The sequence below is a fragment of the Hypomesus transpacificus genome, chromosome 22 (assembly GCF_021917145.1).
Source record: "Hypomesus transpacificus isolate Combined female chromosome 22, fHypTra1, whole genome shotgun sequence".
Taxonomy (NCBI): domain Eukaryota; kingdom Metazoa; phylum Chordata; class Actinopteri; order Osmeriformes; family Osmeridae; genus Hypomesus; species Hypomesus transpacificus.
In genome coordinates, this window is record NC_061081.1 from 7,874,752 (window position 1) to 7,894,243 (window position 19,492).

Sequence of the window (19,492 nt, forward strand, 5' to 3'; positions counted from 1 at the left end):
GTGGTGACATGGTGAGGCAAGATTCACACAGAGATAGAGTGGGGAGAGTATCTGGAAAGAAGAGTGAAAGAGAGAGTGGTGAGTGGGTAAAGCAGACCCTACAGATGCCCATTGTCCTGTAAGGTGATGATGGGGGTTGGCCAAGGGCCAGGTATCTGTTGACTGCCAGGGGGCCACGAGACAGAAGAAGGAGCCCGTATAGGCACCTACTTCTGAGGAAGAATCTCTGCTCGGCCCCAACTACTGTAATTTAGCACTACAGTTTTTCACTCTCTCTCCCTCCTTTCCTCTCTTTCTCTGTTGCACTTACTCTCTCTGTTGCTCTTCTCTCTATCCTGCTCCCTCAAACCCTCTCTCCCCGTTTGACACTTCCTGCTTGGCACCCTGCCAGGGCCTGTTTGTGAAACGAGCTCCATCATGTTGCTGTGATGCGATAAACAGTCAAATGAGGAGCGAAAGAAAGATGGAGGGAGGGAGGGAGGGAGGGATGGAGGGAGGGAGGGACAGACAGACAGACTTAGAGACAGTGAAAAGAAGAGCCAGATGTTGTTCTGCTAGAATGGTTCAACGCATTACTTCCAGCGTTTTGATTTGAGTGCACCACCAGCGTGCAGAACATGTCGATTTTACAGTCATGGCCCTGTTTTTTTTTTTTTATGGATCTTAGATCCTCACACGAACGTCCCCCGATAATCTTAGCCTCCGACAGGGAGTGGAGGAGGGAGAGAAAATGAATGCAGAGCCTGGTTGATAGAATAGGAGACTCTGTTCATGGGTTGATATCAGAGTAAGTGTCATGAAACCCTGACACAAGCTCTATGTCTGGGCATAGTGTCTGGGTAACAAAGTCTGGGTAACACAGAGGAGACCTGTTTCATCTTTTGATGTCGTTGCAAGGCCAAACATTTGCCGTGCACATTTGCTTCACTGAGATCTCCAAGAGACACTGGATCTGCTTGGTTCATACATTCATATTTTTTAAGACTGTTTTCTTTGTTGGTGTTTGAAAGTTGAGCGTGTAACCTGTTAGCTAACTAATCATCGGTCTTGCACTGTTAGACGCTGCTTGGTGAGCAGTAGATCAGAGGGCGGCCAAGGTTGAGCTGAGATTAATCATGTGATTCCTCAGAAAGCCCAGCCAGTGGAGAGAAGCCCCTGTTCAGCGTATACCCTGCTGTGTTCAAGATGGGGAAACCGCAAGGCCCCCTTCATTCCCACATGTCTAATAAAGCCAGAGCTTCAGCCCACTCTTGCTTTGGTGTTCTCAGTATGTCACTCCACTAGCCCCCGGGCACAGCTTTTACACATACCAAAAAGAAAATCCCATTCCTCTGTCTCCCAAGCCTGAAAGGACCGGTGCTACATACCTAGAATGATTCTGGCCAGGCCAGAGAAGGTGTTCACTGTACGCAGTGCACATCATGGCAACTCTGGAAGTTTCTGGAATGTTTCCATGACCACCCCCCCCCCCCCCCCCCCCCCCCCCCCCCAGAGGCATCCTATAATAATTCACACACAGTCTTGGATCAAGTTGCACAAGGCAGGTGGATTGCCAAAGGCCTTCATGGTGTGGTTTTAAGTCAAAGCAACAGTGGGTGGTAATGTTCTATTACTGTACATTCATTACAGTAATAGATACTAACAGTTACAGCTACTCAACCAAAGCCTTTTTTATATCTTTATATATATTTTTTATCCTAGTCAAAGGGTATATCAGGTGTTTGCTGGTACCCTTAGAGGTAGGCTGAATTATGTTTGTGCCATATGTATAAACACAACATAAGCAGTTGCTACCCTGGTTTAATGTGTGAGAAAAGCAATACAACGCATCATAGTTCTTTCTTTCTCATGAGTTTAAGTGTGAGAGTATGGTTGCAGTGCCCCCAGGTGGTGATAAGAATAACTACATCTATGAGAACCCGATAAAACATTATCTACATCCCTCAGAGTTTGAGAAGGTTAAGCTATTTTCTTTTGGAAACAAATGCATTGATCTTATTCTTATCGACATTCACTGCCCCAGTTATGGTTAAAGGATCCTCTATCTGTGTGAAATGGATCTAGCATAACATTACCCTCCCTCCCAGTCAACAAGGTCAGTGGGGAGACCAAGGTCCCATGATGCATGAAGGATTGACTTGGAATATCATAATGTTGTATGAAATTTGGTTGAAATACCACCTTCATTTTAGTTACCTTCTCGGCATGCTGTGCTTTTAAAAAGAGGAGAGACTAGATAGGAAGAATGACACAGACGACAACGACAACAACCAAAACGACAACAGAAGTGTCAGTCCCTTCAGGCGTCGGTGCGTTTCATGTTCTACTATGAGAGGCGTGAGAGTCCTCCATCGAATCACAGCTGATGTAAGAGTGTGAAACCTGTCTGCCTTGCCTCCATCATTACCTCCAGCCCCAGCCCACCTACACAGCTTCTTTGGGCTTCCCACACTTGGTTGGATCACATGACTTTTTCGTGAGACTTCAGTGATTATTTACTGATATTATTTACTTATTATTTACTATTATTTACTATTATTTACTGATCTGTTAGAGCGCGGGAGTCTTAAGAGACTGACTTTGTTCTAGGGCATGACATGGACCCTTAATTTAAACATGATAGAACAGTAATGCTATTCTTGTCTTCCAGCCAACTATTACATGATGTGGACAGACGTGTGTCTGAGATTAGAGGTGCTTCCATTGGTCATTTTGCCATGCCAATCAGAAGCAGGAACGCCGATCCTTCATGAATAAGCAGGGAGCGCACACACTCTCCTATCTGCCTGCACTCTGGAGTGTGTCATGTTCCTCCAGCAGTTCCTTGCAAGATACACAAACACAAACTATATTGGGATTCATCGTCAGGTTCAGATCACTCATCAACCGATATTACATTCTGTCAGTGCACCGCTTCACTTCTGAGACTAGCGTTGGCATTGTGCAGCGTCTGTTTTGAAAGTGTTGGTACAGCAGAGCAGTGAGTGTGGATGTGACAGTCAATCACCCTGGGTAATGTGAACCCGTTCTTCACAGCGTGGGGCCTGTAGTGTTTATTTCAGACTAATGTGCTGATTATTCCGACAAATGATCTCTAAATAATAATTAATTTCACTGCACTGCAAAGACATCTTTTGATTAAACAAAGCAGCTGGAGGAAATACTTTTCATCAAGGTTTGCAAATCACCAATGCGCTTGTGTCTATCTTCTCCACAGCACAGTGTTGGTTTCCTTACACAGCGTGGTCTGCCCATCTCCTGGACGTACTGGCCTCCTAGGATGTGTTGCAGTAAGATGTCTAATGTCAAGATGACCTCTAAAGTGTGAAGGGCTAATACTAGACGTCACTGGCATTCTTACTCATGCATTAAGACACATAGAGGCCAACTATTCTCTGAAATCCATGTAGAATGGGGTAATATACGATATATATATATATACATATATATATATACGTATATATATATAATATATTTATATGTATATATATAATATATAATATAAGATATGATGATTATATCAGCCATTGAAAACAAAACGGAGGACAGATTTGGGCCCACATTTGCCCTGTAAAGACAATGAACAGACTGCTGAGGCGATAGACCCCCCAGGAGGCCCCTCTGATAACTGCTGTGCCACTGGATCACAGACAGACCCCCTCCCCCTGCCCTCCCCCTGCCCTCCCCCGACTGCACCATCAAACCTTCTGACATCCCTCCAGTCTCAGAACACATTGGTATTTATGAGGTGTATAAAAAGCAAGTTGGTTTTAATCCTACAAAGGGTCCTGTCACCATCAACTATGAATCACTCTTCCATTTCAAATACTGACCGATATATTAAGCATGTCTGCATCTAACACAAAGAGTAAAATGAATTATGAGAATGCTGGTGATGAAACTGCCCCCTTTCTTTGTAAAGTAATACTCAGTAATTATGTGTCCTGTATGTGCTTCTTTTAGTTTAATATGAGGTTATCTTACAGATTTCTTTTTTCTCCATTGTTTCTACTCTCAGGATCACGCTTCTTCAGTCATTCTTGGTCAATCCATTACCTTTTGTTTATATACAACATAAACCTGTCAGTACAAATCAATTTAATTAAAGTGTTTTTCCATCTGTGCAGCTTGGACAGCTGTATATAACATTGTTGTTGAAGTGTTATAATTGCGTGAGGTATATAAACAACGGATATCACTCTGGTGAAATGGATACAAGGGATGAGTTGGATAGTGACTGATTTTCATAAGAATTATTTTAGTTTAAATATTTCCATTTGCTGTATAACTAATGCTGTCTCCTACACACTCCACTGCCTGGAAAATGACATATTCTTTTGCCTTTCACTCTCAAATTTTCTTTGTGATATGACATTTTCAGAAAGGTCATGATATCACCCCCTCCTTCTCTCTTTGGGAGTGTGTGTGTGTCTTCACTCTTGTGTGAGCGGTCAATTAGATACTATCCGAGAATCTGCCCAGTGTTGTTTCCATGGGGAGTAGGGGTTTGACTGACTGCTGTTGACATTTCTCTCCCCCCGTGTGTAGCTGTTGATAGCGGTCTCTTCCACTGGCCAGATGATTGGTGATCCTCCAGATACAGAGGTCATTGAATCAAATAGAATATGATCAGAATAGTGGGTTGATCGGTTTTAGTCAGACCTTTGCCAGTTAGCGATCATTTCCCCAAATTAAACAATATCGTGCAGATTTAAATATGTCGTTGTGTTTCTGTTTTGACTATCTGGCTATTTCAACATTACATTTTGTAAAATACAAACAAACAGATGAGCGTGTTAAGATCAGTTAGCATCACCTTCCATTAGTGTGTGGCTGAATGAATACCAAGCAGGAGCTGAATCATGTTCTGATGAACCCAGTCAGACGAGTCACACAACCTGGCGCTGGGCATGATGTGTCTCCTCAGATCCCAGTACTTGCTATTAAGGCTCAGAGCATGTAGTCACATCTACCTCAAGATCCTGCATGGATGCTGGGCATGATCTCGCTCCCAGCCATGTACGTTGTTGCTTATGGATTCTCTTCTGGAGGACCCAAAGCACGAGGCAGAGATGCTTCTGGAAGACACTGTGATGGCTCGTTTCTGCCTCTGAGCTCAGATAGGGTTTTTTGAAGTCACAAATCATCCATTTGTTTGAAGGGGAGGGCGTGATGACACATTCAGTTGTGGAGGAGATGGGCAAACATCGTACTATTGAGATTGTAGTTTAAACAGTTTGTGTGTGTGTGTGCGTGCTTGTGCACGTGTGTTGTTTTATAATACATTATCATTTTAAAAGCTGTAATGTCCCTCCAAACCTCTTTCATACCAATGTACTATCAACTATAGTGTGAAATTCAGAAAACATTGACGTTTTGTCAATAACAGCAATGTTGATTAAAAATCTTCAAAGTGTCTCTGCTGACCATGTTAGGGAAATCAAGCTGTGTAGTTACAAACCATCTTCCATCACCACAATATAGTCCTTAATTAGAAAAACCTCTGTCATCCCTCCACCCTCTCCCTCCCTCCTCTTCTCCCTCCTCCTCCTCTGTCTCTCGTTTTTCTGTTTCTCTTTGTTGTGGGCTGAGATGGCAGCTCTGTGCTCCTCCTCAAGCTAACACATCAAGCGAACTCAGTCGGTAGAATAGATGTTTGGGGAAGAAAAGAAATAAAATGTCATCTATCCTCTCAAGACACTGAGAAAATCAATGGCAATTTTTTACTCCAAAGGTTTTCGCTTCGTGCCCTCAATTAATTCTCTCTATCACATTGGATTGGGGGCACATATTGGATTCTGGCATTATTCAGTCAGTCTGCTTTGTTGTGTTAAAGTTTCTTTGAACAAGCGGGCCGTCAGGAGCCTTTTGATTAAACTTTTTTGAAATTGAATCTCGCCCCCGGTGCAGCAGAGTTCCTTGAAACAAAGCTTATTCTTCATCTTCAGAGAAATTAAAGGGTGGCTGGCTTTTCACCCACTCCCACTTTGCTGCAACACCTGTCTCGAAAGTTAAAGAAGCTGCACGTATGTGATGATACTGAAAATTGCTTGTCTTTGGGGTATATCAGTGGTGAGGCAAGAAATTGTATTTCTTTTGGAAGCTTAATTTACGATTCAGTGCGATGGATCTGCTTCAGAAGGGGAACAGGCAACAGCAATAACAACACAGGCAAATAAAGTGTTAGGATGAGCTGTCCACATGGTACTTGTGTGGACGAGGTGATGTTAGGATGAGACTGCAGCCCCAGGGTCCTGGTGTGGACGAGGTGATGTTGGGATGAGACTGCAGCCCCAGGGTCCTGTGATTTGGGAATGCAGAATGGATGGAGTATGGATGGAATATACTGTATCTTACCACTTTGATTTTGTTGTGAAAAAAACACAAATAAAAGGTAACATCAATTTTCGCAGTCAAAACTGCAAAAAGATTTAACCTGTCAGGATATGTTTTATGTGGAAGGTTACAGTTTGTGAAAAGCCTCAAAAGAAAGTATGCATTTACGTAAATGGCCACCAGAACCCCAGATCTGCCCATGTCCAAACATGGAGTTTTGTGATGGATTACGTTAAAGGACATCACAGACCAACACTGCTCAGTGCTGGAACAGATGTAATAGCTGTGTACTGTTTTTTTTCCATAATATTTTGACTGCCTAAAGTGTTTAGGAATGATTATGTATACAAGGGGATAACATTTAGATGTTTGTTTGTGTGCGGGTGTGTATGTGTGTGTGTGTGTGTGTGTTCTTGCACATCTGAATGCATGTATGTGTGCGTTTGCGCACTTGTGTTTGTGTGTGTCTGTTGATGTGTCAATATTCTAGTGGTTACTCCTCTGCACATTGTTGAATTTACAACGATGCCCCAAAACAAGGAATGATGAAGTGTAAGCTATGTGTTTTATTAACAAGTGTTGTTCAACACACAGCAAACAGACACAGCAAACTTGTTAGATTAGCAACACACAGTCAAGATGATCAGGCTTTACACTCCATGGCTAATTACTTAACAGATGATGAAGATCCCAATTCTGATTTCAAATATGGACAAGCCTTTGTTCATTGGAATGACACTACCATACAGTGCCCTCCAAAAGTATTGGAACAGTGAGGCGAATTCCTTTATTTTTGCTGTAGACTGAAAACATTTGGGCTTGACATCAAATAATGAACGTGAGACCAGAGATCAACGTTTCAGCTTTTATTTCCAGGTATTTACATCAGGATCTGATGCACAACTAAGAAAATATCACATTTTGTTTGAATCCACCCATTTGTCATGTGATCAAAAGTATTGGAACAGATATACTTAAAACATATTTAAGTGAATAAGACTTAATATTTAGTTGCAAATCCTTTGCTTTCAATAACTGCAGCAAGTCTGTGACCCATTGACGTCACCAAACTTTTGCATTCTTCCTTTTTGATGCTTTCCCAGGCTTTCACTGCAGCCTCTTTCAGTTGTTGTTTGTTTTGTGGGGTTCCTCCCTTCAGTCTCCTCTTAAGCAGGTAAAATGCATGCTCTATAGGGTTTAAGTCTGGAGATTGACTTGGCCAGTCTAATACCTTCCATTTCTTGCCCCTGATGAACTCCTTTGTTGTTTTGGCAGTGTGTTTTGGGTCGTTATCTTGCTGCATGATGAAGGCTCTGCCAATCAGTTTGGTTGCATCTTTCCTTAAATTGGCAGACAAAATGTTTCTGTAGACTTCCGAGTTCATTTTGCTGCTGCCATCATGTGTTACATCCTCAATGAAGATTAATGAGCCCGTCCCAGAAGAAGCCATGCAAGCCCAAGCCATGACATTACCTCCACCGTGTTTCACAGATGAGCTTGTGTGTTTGGGATCATGAGCAGTTCCTTTCTTTCTCCAAACTTTAGCCTTTCCATCACTTTGGTAAAAGTTAATCTTTGTCTCATCAGTCCATAAAACTTTGTCCCAGAATTTTTGAGGTTCATCTCTGTACTTTTTGGCAAATTCCAGCCTGGCCTTCCTATTCTTCTTGCTAATGAGTGGTTTGCATCTTCTGGTGTAGCCCTTGTACTTTTGTTCATGAAGTCTTCTGCGAACAGTAGATAGTGATACCTTCACTCCTGCCATCTGGAGGTTGTTGCTGATCTCACTAACAGTTGTTTTAGGGTCTTTCTTTACAGCTCTCACAATGTTTCTGTCATCAACTGCTGATGTTTTCCTTGGTCTACCTGTTCGACGTCTGTTACTTAGTACACCAGTAGTTTTCTTCTTCTTCAGGACATTCCAAATGGTTGTACTGGCTATGGCCAATGTTTCTGCAATGGCTCTGATTGATTTTCCATCTTCTCTAAGACTCACAATTGCTTGTTTTTCACCCAAAGACAGCGCTCTGGTTTTCATGTTGTTTTCACCTCTGAATACAGTCTGCATAGACAAAACCTATCTTACCCAATCTGAACCTGAGTGTAGACATTCAGTGGTATTTATTGATTGAATAATGTATGTAATAGGACACACCTGGGCAACAAAACACACCTGTCAGTCACATGTTCCAATACTTTTGCTCACGTGACAAATGGGTGGGTTCGAACAAAAAGGTGATATTTTCTAATTTGTGCATCAGATCCTGATGTAAATACCTGGAAATAAAAGCTGAAACGTTGATCTCTGGTTTCACATTCATCGTTTGATGTCAAGCCCAAATGTTTTCAGTCTACAGCAAAAATAAAGGAATTGGCCTCACTGTTCCAATACTTTTGGAGGGCACTGTATATACAGTATGTGACATGTTTGATTTGATTGACACTACCATATATACAGTATGTGACATGTTTGATTTGATTGACACTACCATATATACAGTATGTGACATGTTTTATTTGATTGTAAATAGAGTTCATGTGTAGAGCAATAGACTTGTCTCTGACAACAGATATGGAAATGACACCAAAGTCCACTGATATAAAGCATGTCTAAATGACCGGCTGTACGTCAGACAGGGAGAGGGACTGTTCCTCTGCTCCGCCCTAGGATCTGTCAGCCATGGTGGACTACTGTGCACTAGATCCTGTAACACAGGCACTCTCTTCCTGAGAAAAGACAGGCCGGTGGAGGATCCAACACACCCAAACAGTACATATTCTCTTCAAGTGGCTTTGGAAAGGGGCCAGTCCAACTCTTGGAGAAGCTGCTGCCTGCGAATCACAGGAGGACTGGAGAGGGGCTCTCTGCTGAGGTAGCTGAGAGGCTGGGCGTCCCACGTTCCACTGTGTGTCCGTGGCTGCCTGCAGTCCTTGGGTCCATGTGGCATCTCAGCGGCTGTTGAGTTCTGCGTAGTCCACACAGCACCAAGCCAAGTCTGTAAGGCCGTGGAACTTTGTGTCTGGAGGAATGATCGACGAGGGCCAACAGGGACATGAGGCCTGGTTCCAGCTGAGGCCCAGGGCTTGGGACAGGGACAGGGTGGATACCGGGGCCAGGGCTGAGACAGGAAACAGCCGTCTCTTGCATAACAGCCTAATGGAGGGGAACGCTATTTGACGTGTCAAACTTCCCCCTGGTTTTCCCCCCAACTCCCTTAACCCCTCGTGTATCAAGTTAGCAAGGTCTCCAACGACAGAGTCAAAGCCTTTATCTCGCTGTCGCTGTACACGCTACGCACACTCTACGGCTGTTTGTGAACATTGTGAATGCTTGACTTGGTCGCTTGAGTATGGTACGTAAACTGATTTCATGTCAGTTAAATATTCAGATGGCTCTCCTCTTTTTTCATCCCCCTCTTTCCTGTCTGCTTAACACAGCAAATAGTGCAGTATTTAATTCAATCAGACTGTTCGCTTAGTTCAATGGCGCACTTTGTATGTCTCGTAATGGAAGCTTATTATGTTTGACTAGCCAGTGAGTCTAAATGGGAATTCAAAAGTTGAGGGAACAATTCTTACAGACCCTGTACTTGGCCAGAGAGCTCCCGGTGTCTATGTACCAACAGTAGCCAGCCCAATCCAGCTTGTATTTATAGAGTGTGTCAGAGAGGAGGAGTGTATGTCAATTGGCCCGTTGCCCATTAGTCGATCGTTTGATTTAGTGGCCCAGGGAGACCTCTCTAGCACAGCGGCCAGTGATTTACAACATCTAGCCCCCCACCCCTCCTTCCACTTCCTAACAGAACGAAGAGAACAGGCCGGCCCCCTCGCCGGCAGCCCAGCCCCTTCCATGGGGCTCCTGGTCCTGGTGCTTCTCTTGGCTTGGAGTTCGCCCTGCTCCCAGACCCAGGATTAGAGGTACATGTTGGGCCAGCCAGACCTCCCCATACCTTGACCTGGTTGTTGTGGCTGTGATCTGTCTGGATCCCGACTCGGTTTGACTTGGCAAGGAGTGGGAGACGGAGGAGCTGGCAGCTGTGCGCTGAAGACGTACAGGAAGGAGGGAGAGAGAGGGGAGGAAGAGCAGAGGCAGGAAGTGGAGGTTGGGGAAAGAGAGAGAAGGGTACTGCAGTGCCTGGAACTGTTGCACTCTTTTTCATCTCTGGCTGTTTCTCTGACTGGTTGGTTATCTGGGACAGATGAGGAGTCTGCTGCAGCAGTGTTTACACTTTGGCTCCTGCTTCTCCTCAGTCTCAGCAGAGAGGGCGCTATACTCTCTCAATGGACCTCCACTCCAACCCAGGTGTGTGTCTTCACCTCTAACCCCTGTGTGTGTGTGTGTGTGTGTGTGTGTGTGTGTGTGTGTGTGTGTGTGTGTGTGTGTGTGTGTGTGTGTTGGAGTTTTAACTAAACTTTGGGTGCTTGGATTTCACACCAGCTGTTTGTCTTAGTCACTTGGGGAAAGGTTTCAAAGCCAATGCAGCCTGATCCATTTACTGGTCTGACATTGGAAGGGTGATGCATTCAAACGGATGAATTGCTAACCAGCAACTTCAAAGACCACATTTATTGGATGAAAATGAAATGAATTACTGTCTGTCTTGAAAAGCATAAAATATCTTGTTGCCGTAGACTAGTATTCCCTGTGCTACCTTCATAAACAGGTGCTTCGCAGGTTAGTGTCACGCCCATGGCCGTGCTCAGCCTTTGTCTGCCCTAGTGTTTCCCTGTGTTCTGGGTTTATCAGTACCACCTGTATCTTGTTTTTCAGTGGTGTCGTTAGCGTTGTTGAGTTCACCTGTGTCTTATTCGGTTTGGTGTATTTGGTCAGTGTTTGTCAGTTGTTGTTTGTTTCATGGAGCATGTTTCCACATGTCCTAGTCCCTGTGAGTTTCCCTGCTGTTTTTACGTGCTCCATTAAAGCCCTATTTGTTTCTGGAATCCTGCCTCGTCGAGCTCTCTGCATCTGGGTCCTCCCTACACCCGTTACAGTTAGCCTATGGCTTGCGGATGACTTTAGGATGTGGAGTTTTCAATGCTGCTGACCTGATCTTCCTTCCTGGCTCTCTTGAGTGTGGTGATCTCATCAAACAAGTCTCCAGAGGCCCTTTGTTTTGCATATGTACAGTATGTGTGTTTATGGTTTTTAATTGATACTCGGAGCATTCCAACGAGAATGGATAGAATGGATGCCAGCAGATGCCAGGCAGGCATACTGAGGTGTAGCTCCACAAATCCTGTCAGTGGAGCTGAAAACATGCTTTATCAGACAAGATTCTCATTCCTGGGTCCAATTTCACTTAGCTGGGATTTCCAGGCAGCTCAGAGGCCACTGGATTCATAGCTCCCGGCCTGCCAGTAAATCCACCTGGGGAAGATGTTCCCAGGCAGAACTCAGAAAGAGGGGGAAAAAATTAGGGGAGAGGGGGACAGAGGTTAGATTCCATGAAAGGTGGGAGAGGCAGAGATGGAAGGGGAGAAGAGAGGGTGGTTTAAAAGAGAGTGAGGCAGGGGAGAGAAGTAGAAGGAGACAAGAGGCTGTCCAGAGAGAGAGAGAAAGAGGACGTGTTTTCTTGGGTAAGGGATGAAGGAAAGAGGAAAGGGAGGCAGACAACAAAAGGGGAAGGAAGGGAAGCACCCTCCCCACTCCTGAACACACTGTGACTGTTTCACCCTAGACTAACCTCACACTCAATACTGCCGGGTGATTCAGAGCGACTTGGGTGAGCGGGGTCAAGAGATAAACACTGGGATGGCCTCAATATCCTAATGCTCTCTGACTAATGCACAGCAGCCACTCAGGAAGACGTTAGGCTGATCAAAGTGAATGAAGTTTCCATTTGATCAGGATGGGTAGCCAAGGCGTCTTGCTTTCCGGCACAGAATGCTGACCTAGTACATAGTATACGCCGTTCCTCACTTTCTCGCTGAGAATCAAAAAGGAGCATCGTGCCCCAATGCATTGTCCGTGTTTTCTTCTTAATACAGTGTGGTCGTCCGACATCATCAGGGGTGCCCCCACCCCTCCTCATAATGACACATACACACACATGGCCCTGCTGTCAGCAATTTGAGGTTGTTTGATCCTATGGGATCTCTGGGGCTATCATAGTTTAACCCTAACCCTATCATAGTCTAACCTTATCATAGTCTAACCCTAACCCTATCATAGTCTAACCTTATCATAGTCTAACCCTAACCCTATCATAGTCTAACCTTCTGGGATCTCTGGGGCTATTATAGTCTAACCCTTTCAGCTGCTCTGTTCCCTTCTCTGTTTTGCATGCCTGCCTACCAGCTTACTTGCTTGCCTGCCTGCTTACTTGACTGTTAACTTGCTTATTTTCCTGCCTGCTTGCTTGCCTCCCTGCCTGCTGACCTGCCTCCAAGCCTGTGTCCCTGCCTCCCTGCCTCCCTGCCTCCCTGCCTCCATGCCTCCCTGCCTCCCTGCCTCCCTGCCTCCCTGCCTCCCTGCCTCCCTCCCTCCCTGCCTGCCTGGCTTTCTTTTCTGCCAGCGCTCCAGTACTGCAGACAGCAGCTTTGTCAGAGAAAACAACGGGGATGTGGGGCGGCAGAGCAGACAGGACTGCTGCGAAGGCCAAACCAAAACATGCTTATCTAGACCAAGCTTCCGGACACTGGCCACGGACTGTCCAAATAACTGGGGCTCGTTGAGGTTGTGAGTCCACAGGGGCAGGGGGTTGTGGTGCAAACCTCAGAGCAAGAGGTTAGGAGGCACACAAACACAATAGACAGATCCACAACACAATCCCAATCTTGCACAAGTGCGCAAACTCTTAGTGAATCTCATTTCTTGAATTCATCTCGACTAGAAACCAGTGTCAGGGTCATCCTCAAAGCACAAAATTGGTATGTGCTATATAAAATGAATCTTCTCAGTTCTCTTTGAGGATGAGCATGACTGCTGGTGGGAGAGCAGGGATAGGCTGCAACCTCATTCCCCCCTCACAGTTCCAATTTATCAAATGTCAGCAGTTGCCTAAGCCCCCTAAAAGGTTCAAAGGGGTTTCAATGGGTAGAGGGACTCCTAACCTAACAATTTGACTGCGGGGAGTGCAGATGTGTGTCCACCCTCCAGGGTTGGTTCTTTTAAAAGAGGGTATTAGGGAACACAGCAACAGGTGCTGGGGCAGGGCTGAAGTCTGAGGAAGGGTCTCTGGAGAGTCTGGGAAAGAAAACAGGTTTCCCGCAGTGGCTCGTGTTGTGACTGAAGAGGTCATTACGATGATGCCTCCACGTATATACACTGATGAGAAAAAAACATTATGACCACTCACAGGTGAAATAAATAGCATTGATCATCTCCGAACTGGGGCACATGTCAAGCTCTGGGCATATTAGAAGGTAAGCAAACAAGCAGTTCATGTTGTCAACATGTTGGAAGTAAGAGGAATGAGCCTGAGAAAAGAGACCCAAGAAACTTTGACAAGGGCAAGATTATTTTTCATCAAACCCAATGCTACTAGATTCTCTGTTCCATCCCTGGTTCAGCACTGTCTAGAAACCTGTTTGTGGTTCCTTTTAAAACAATTTTTGCCGCAAATTCCTCCTGGAGATTTGATTTACCGGTGACGTTATCGGAATGCATTCAATTACCTTTAAAAGCAATTTAACAGATTTACAGTGGGCGTGCCTCCCCCCAGTGTCCTGGTAATCTGTCAACCCAGAGAGATCCACCCGGACCATACCTTCACCCTCTAGCCCAGCTGGGGCACAGACCAGGAGGCACTCTGCAACATGTGTCGACAGACTTCCAACTGACCGGCCCCACAGCCTCTGAGCCAGTCCCAGGAGGTGCACTAATTAAAAACAGTCTCACTTTTGTATAATTTGCCATTGAATGCTTCTCAGTTAACAAGTAAGCAAGATTGCATTTTTTTATATGAATACTGCTGACATATTTGCCATGGCACTGAGGAACAAACTTAGGGGTCTCTTAAATAACTGTCATCGGTCTTAAGGGAGGCACGGCTGAACGGGCGGGTTAAGTGTCGGTTCCAAACGTGTGCAGTTGAATCTCAGAGACCTGTCCACCCCTCTCTGAGCTGTGTACTACGTGTATCCTTCCAGAAGTTTTCCTTGGTATAAAAAGCTTTCGAGTGTCATCTTAGGCTGTGTATGATGTCACATTTGGGCTGGCCAAGTGGCAACAGCTGCCGATCCTTGCAAAAACTTAACACTCATGCCAGTGACCCTTTAATCTCTTTTTAGTAGCTGATGAAGCTGTCGCAAGTCTTTACATCACTACGGCATTTAGACAAACCTCAAAGGACTAATGAAAATGAAGTGCTTGGACGTAGAGAACAGAGTCATTCTGAGGGTCAGTGGATAGTGGCTTACAGTGTGTTCATACGCCTATAATAGGCACTTACATCATGTCCGATTTCTAAGAGTGATTTATTGCTGAATCAAGTCAAATCTTTTTCAAGTATGAACAGAAACTGGGTCAGAAATTGCCATCAGCTCACAACTGTCTCAAAGGTGCATCTAAATTGTTCTGCAACACGAGCAATGTAATTCAGGCATAGTTGGAGTGGTGTTACCATTTCCTACAGTTGAAATTGATTCCTCTTACATAATGCTGTATTTGCGGACACCTGGCAGAACATGCAGACACAGTCTTTTTTTAGGACCAGTGAAATAAGAACAGAGAAACTTGGCACCACAGCTCAGTGACCTCTTGAAGAGAATGTCCCCCTGGTTCACCAACAGGCCTTTGTTAACTGTTGTCGGAACAACTATGATTCCAGACCAGAAAACAAGGAAACATTAAACGTGAATTCAATCTCCTTGTAACTACTTTCAGCCCAGTCTCTGGTTAATCTAGCATGTTCATAGCCATGTGGACCATACTTTCCCTGACACAGAGCCATGTTGTAGTGGGCTAAGTGGTGTCATGTTATTTCGTCAGCACCAAAGGATGTGAAGTGGACACAGTCATTGTCTCCTTGTTGTGTGATGTGATGATTCCATCTCCAAAGAGGCCAGAGAGGGACAGCGGACCCAAACAACCTCAGTCCCGTTTGACCTGGCCGTCCTATTCATTCTGCTTCATTGAGTATCAAATGTTTTCCAGAGGGCCCCTTCCTCAGTAGGACCCATCGCTGGACAACTCTATGGCTGACAGGTCCCCTAGGGGAGGGAGGGTCGGGTCGGCCTTGGAGCATCGATCTACACCTGACACAAGGTCTCCATTCAAGCTTACTCACTGCCAGAGAAACTTACAAGAAACCCTGTCTCCTTTGCTTTCTCTTTTTTACCTTTTTATCCACAAAATTGTGTATCCAATCGGCTTTACCCCGACAACCACATGCCAAGTAAATACAATTTTTGTTGAGCGTAATAATCGTTCAGGGACGATATTAGGTAGCGTGTTGATGTATGGATGGAGTGTGTTTGTCATCAGATGAAAGAGTACAACAATGAAAACATTGTCTTAGAAACCATCTTGTTCGGCAAGATCAGATACTAATCTTTGGGGTTCTTAGTTCATTAAAATACTAAGCCAACCCAAATATAATGAATAAAGTCAGTGCAGGTGTTTTGAACATTTGGTTTAGCAGGGAAACTTTGCAACTCTTATTATGATGTGTGAACTGTATGTCTTAGTCCCTGTGATGCTGCTCTGACCTTCAGATTTAGCCCAACCATTGCTCAACCTGATTCTATTGGGTGAGTTCATAATTCAGAAGTTACCATTGAGGGCAGTCAGTCAACTCTACAAGTACCAGGCAACAAACAAAGCATGCTTATTTGGATCCTCTTATGGTTGAGAGTCACTCTTTCAGAGCTATTGTCAAGGAAATGCAGGAGCTATGGTGCAGAAGTAATCCAGAACAAACAGTGTTCGCACAGATTTACAGCCATTTATGTTCTAACTCTGTCAGCTGAGTCATCTAGTGCCCCCCCCCTCTCTCTCTCACTCTCTCTCTCTCTTTCTCTCTCTCCCCTCCCCTCTCTCTCTCCCCCCCCTCTCTCTCTCTCTCTCTCTCTCACTCTCTCTCTCCCTCTCTCTCCCTCTCTCTCTCTTCCCCCTCCCTCTCTCTCTCTCCCTTTCTCTCTCTCTCTCTCTCTCTCTCTCTCTCTTTTCCTCTCTGTTAATTAGTCCAGTTGTCCCATGTTTCCTTTCGAACCCTTTCGAACCCTCTCTCAGTAGTTATTTTCCCCTTTTTCTTTGCGTCATTTCCTCTATTGTCCAATTGTTGGTCACATTAGGGTCCCAGTGGTTAATGGTAGACTAGGGTGGGGAATGTGTGACTAGGGTTGTGAAGACTAGAGTACTTATGTATCATTCCTTCAAGTGGAGACAGATTCATGTACGGTGGAGTAAATGTGATTTTACATAAACTAATGAGGGATCCAGTTGGGACTATGGAGCTGTCAAAGATAAATGAGTTAGTTGTCCTATGTACTCTTTGGAATAAGATTTGTACAAGAATATAATTGGTATAATTAGGTATAATTTCAACTCTACTTTATAGAAGCTACTATATGACCCATAGTAGCTTATTTAAAGCTTATAGTAGTGTCTAAAATGACACTGATGGTGATGATTTATCTCTGTCTGAATTACATTTACATTTAGTCATTTAGCAGACGCTCTTATCCAGAGTGACTTACAGTAAGTACAGGGACATTCCCCCCGAGGCAAGTAGGGTGAAGTGCCTTGCCCAAGGACACAACGTCATTTTGGCGGGGCGGGGAATCGATCCGGCAACCATCCGATTACTAGCCCGACTCCCTCACCGCTCAGCCATCTAACTCCCCTACCCAACCCTACCCACCCAACCCTCCAACCCCCCATCATGCTCTCAGCTGTGCTCACTCACTCAAGGCCAAGCCGAATTCAATTCTGTGTTTGTTTGAGCGTCCATGTAACAGCCTGGAGTCAAGCTCACAGACTCTTTAAACTCCTCCAGTGAAAGACGTGCCTATTGTTTGCCCATGTGGAGGGGTGGGAGTATCCCACACCCCTTCCCCCACCACCCAACCCTCCAACCCCCCATCATGCTCTCAGCTGTGCTCACTCACTCGAGGCCAAGCCGAAACTAGCAAGAGCACCAGGCTCACATTCTAAGTCTCCTGGAGCACCCAGTTGACCAGAAGTTTGTGTTCTCCGAGAAGTTCTCATCTCTGGGGTTGCAGGGCTGAGGAGTTGGGCAGTGAAGCATGGAGGTGGGACTGCAGGCAGCTCATATTTGACCTCAGTATAGACTATCAGATTTGTCATCTTCCCACTCAGGTAACCCCACTCATAATCTGTTAAGATTTGTTCTTGTTCAGGCCTGCAGATGGCTATACATTTACTCATGGAAAATGGCAATCTCTCTAGCAAGCTTTCCAACAACAGCATGTTTGTTGCTTTGGTTGGTGAATTCAGTCTGGACTTTCATGTTTTAGCAAATTTGCTTGTCAACCAGTTTGTTTTCTGGTGGCTTCTTCTTATTTCCCAGGGTAAATAATCCATGAACCCCAGGCAGTTCCAATTCCTTTGTATGGGGAATAGGTATTTATGACAGACCACATCGTTAGACTAAATATTGTATCTCAACTTGTCCCAGCATGCATTCTCAGGACTTTGCTTTGCACAGTGAGAGGGGACAGACACACAACCTTATTTGGAATCTGTATTGGGTTTGTCAGTGAGAAAATTCATATCATTCTTCAGTCTGTGTGAATCGACAAGATGTGCTCCAAAAGCATGAAACAATATGACATAGCTCTGTGTTTTATTCATCCAGACTAAACAATACCAAGCAGGTTTTGGAAGCAGGTTTTAGACAGGTTTCCTGTTTATAACGTATGTTTCCTTATTAGTGGCAAGCACGACTCTTAACGTCTGCAAAAAAAAGAGTAAATATTCGTAATTCCGGTTGCTTCCCCAGCACTTTAAATAGTTACCTTCTAATGGTGAATTGTACTAACATGTCCAAAGTCATTCATGGAGAATATGCATTTGGGTGTAGTGGCGTAGGTCATTTGTAGCAAAAAGGTAGGCTCTTTAGTCTATGACTGATTCTATGTTGCTGAGAGCACATTAACCAACTGAAAAAAGTGCTCAGTGTCGTCTTCTGCTGGATTCTGCTACGAAAGGGGGGATAAGTCCCACACCAAAATGTTTTTTCGACCATATTCATCTAATAATCTCAACGTCCCGCTGAGATCATGTTCTCTGTTCTCGGCTTTTCTCTGTTCATAAGTTTTCAGTGCTTTTTAGTCTTGAAGTACCACACTTGGTAAATCTGAAGAGTCGCCTGTGGCCCATGATCAGAGTTAAACCGCTGTTCGCTGGCTGTGCCATTGTTTTCCTATGCGGAGAGAGGTGGCGTCAAACGGAACCGCTATCCATAGCGCACCCCTCAAATTGTGTGTCAGTGTCGCGATCCAAGTCCATTTATTTAAACTTTGATCTCGATTGCCGCTACCCACTCAAAGTGCAACCAATGAGCTAACAGCTGTAGGCTATTTGACATAGCCAGAAGAGACATATGCAATTGTGGAAAAAAGTGTATTTCAGAGTCCCCCGAACTGTAGCTATAATACAACGTTAAAAAGTGTGTCACCGCCGTCACGGCTGTCGCTTGCGGAGGGCTGGAGGCTGTGAAGCGTAGCCTAGACTGTCCTGGCGTCTCAGCCAGGTCAGCGACCGTCTCCGTAGTAACGTGTCAGTCCTGCATGAGCAGATGAAACGGAACACATTTAACTGTATAGGCCTGATGGCAACATCATCTGACAGTTTCGATTTATAGGGACATTTTGCAATTGGCCTTGAATGCAACTTTTAGAGTTTCTCGTGTGACGTGTGCAGCTACAGTAGCTGTCAGCCTTTCTCAGCGTTTTGGCTCAGACTCCAGACCAATCACTAACATGAAGAATGATTATCTATGTCAGGAGACAAATATGTCTCACCAGAGACTCCCTGAAGTTCAGGAATGGAGCGAACAAGTTGCCATGAACAGGAATGGATGTATTGATCTGGGTGGACTGAGACCCCTTAATAGAGGAACAAATAACTAAGGTTTCGAAGCCTAAAGTAAGCGTCGGTTTTGGTTGAGGCCTGATTTGCATTGATCAAAATGTGTTGCCGTATTCAAAGAAGCAAGACATTCCACCAATGCTTCTATTAAATGAAGCA

General features: G+C 44.7%; 1 protein-coding gene across 2 annotated transcripts in view; it reads left to right on the plus strand.

Moving 5' to 3' along the window:
* The window catches only part of arhgap24 (Rho GTPase activating protein 24), a 53,149-nt gene that overhangs the window by 20,803 nt on the left and 12,854 nt on the right, over positions 1 to 19,492 (plus strand). Inside the window, exon 1 of one of the 2 annotated variants that reach the window (XM_047045713.1) lies at positions 10,270 to 10,639. The exons of the other annotated variant lie outside the window; for it this stretch is intronic. Within the exon in view, the coding sequence (XP_046901669.1) occupies positions 10,618 to 10,639 (22 nt within the window). The 5' untranslated portion in view covers positions 10,270 to 10,617. Of the gene's footprint in view, positions 1 to 10,269; positions 10,640 to 19,492 lie in introns of those variants that run through there. 2 annotated transcript variants of the gene reach the window in all.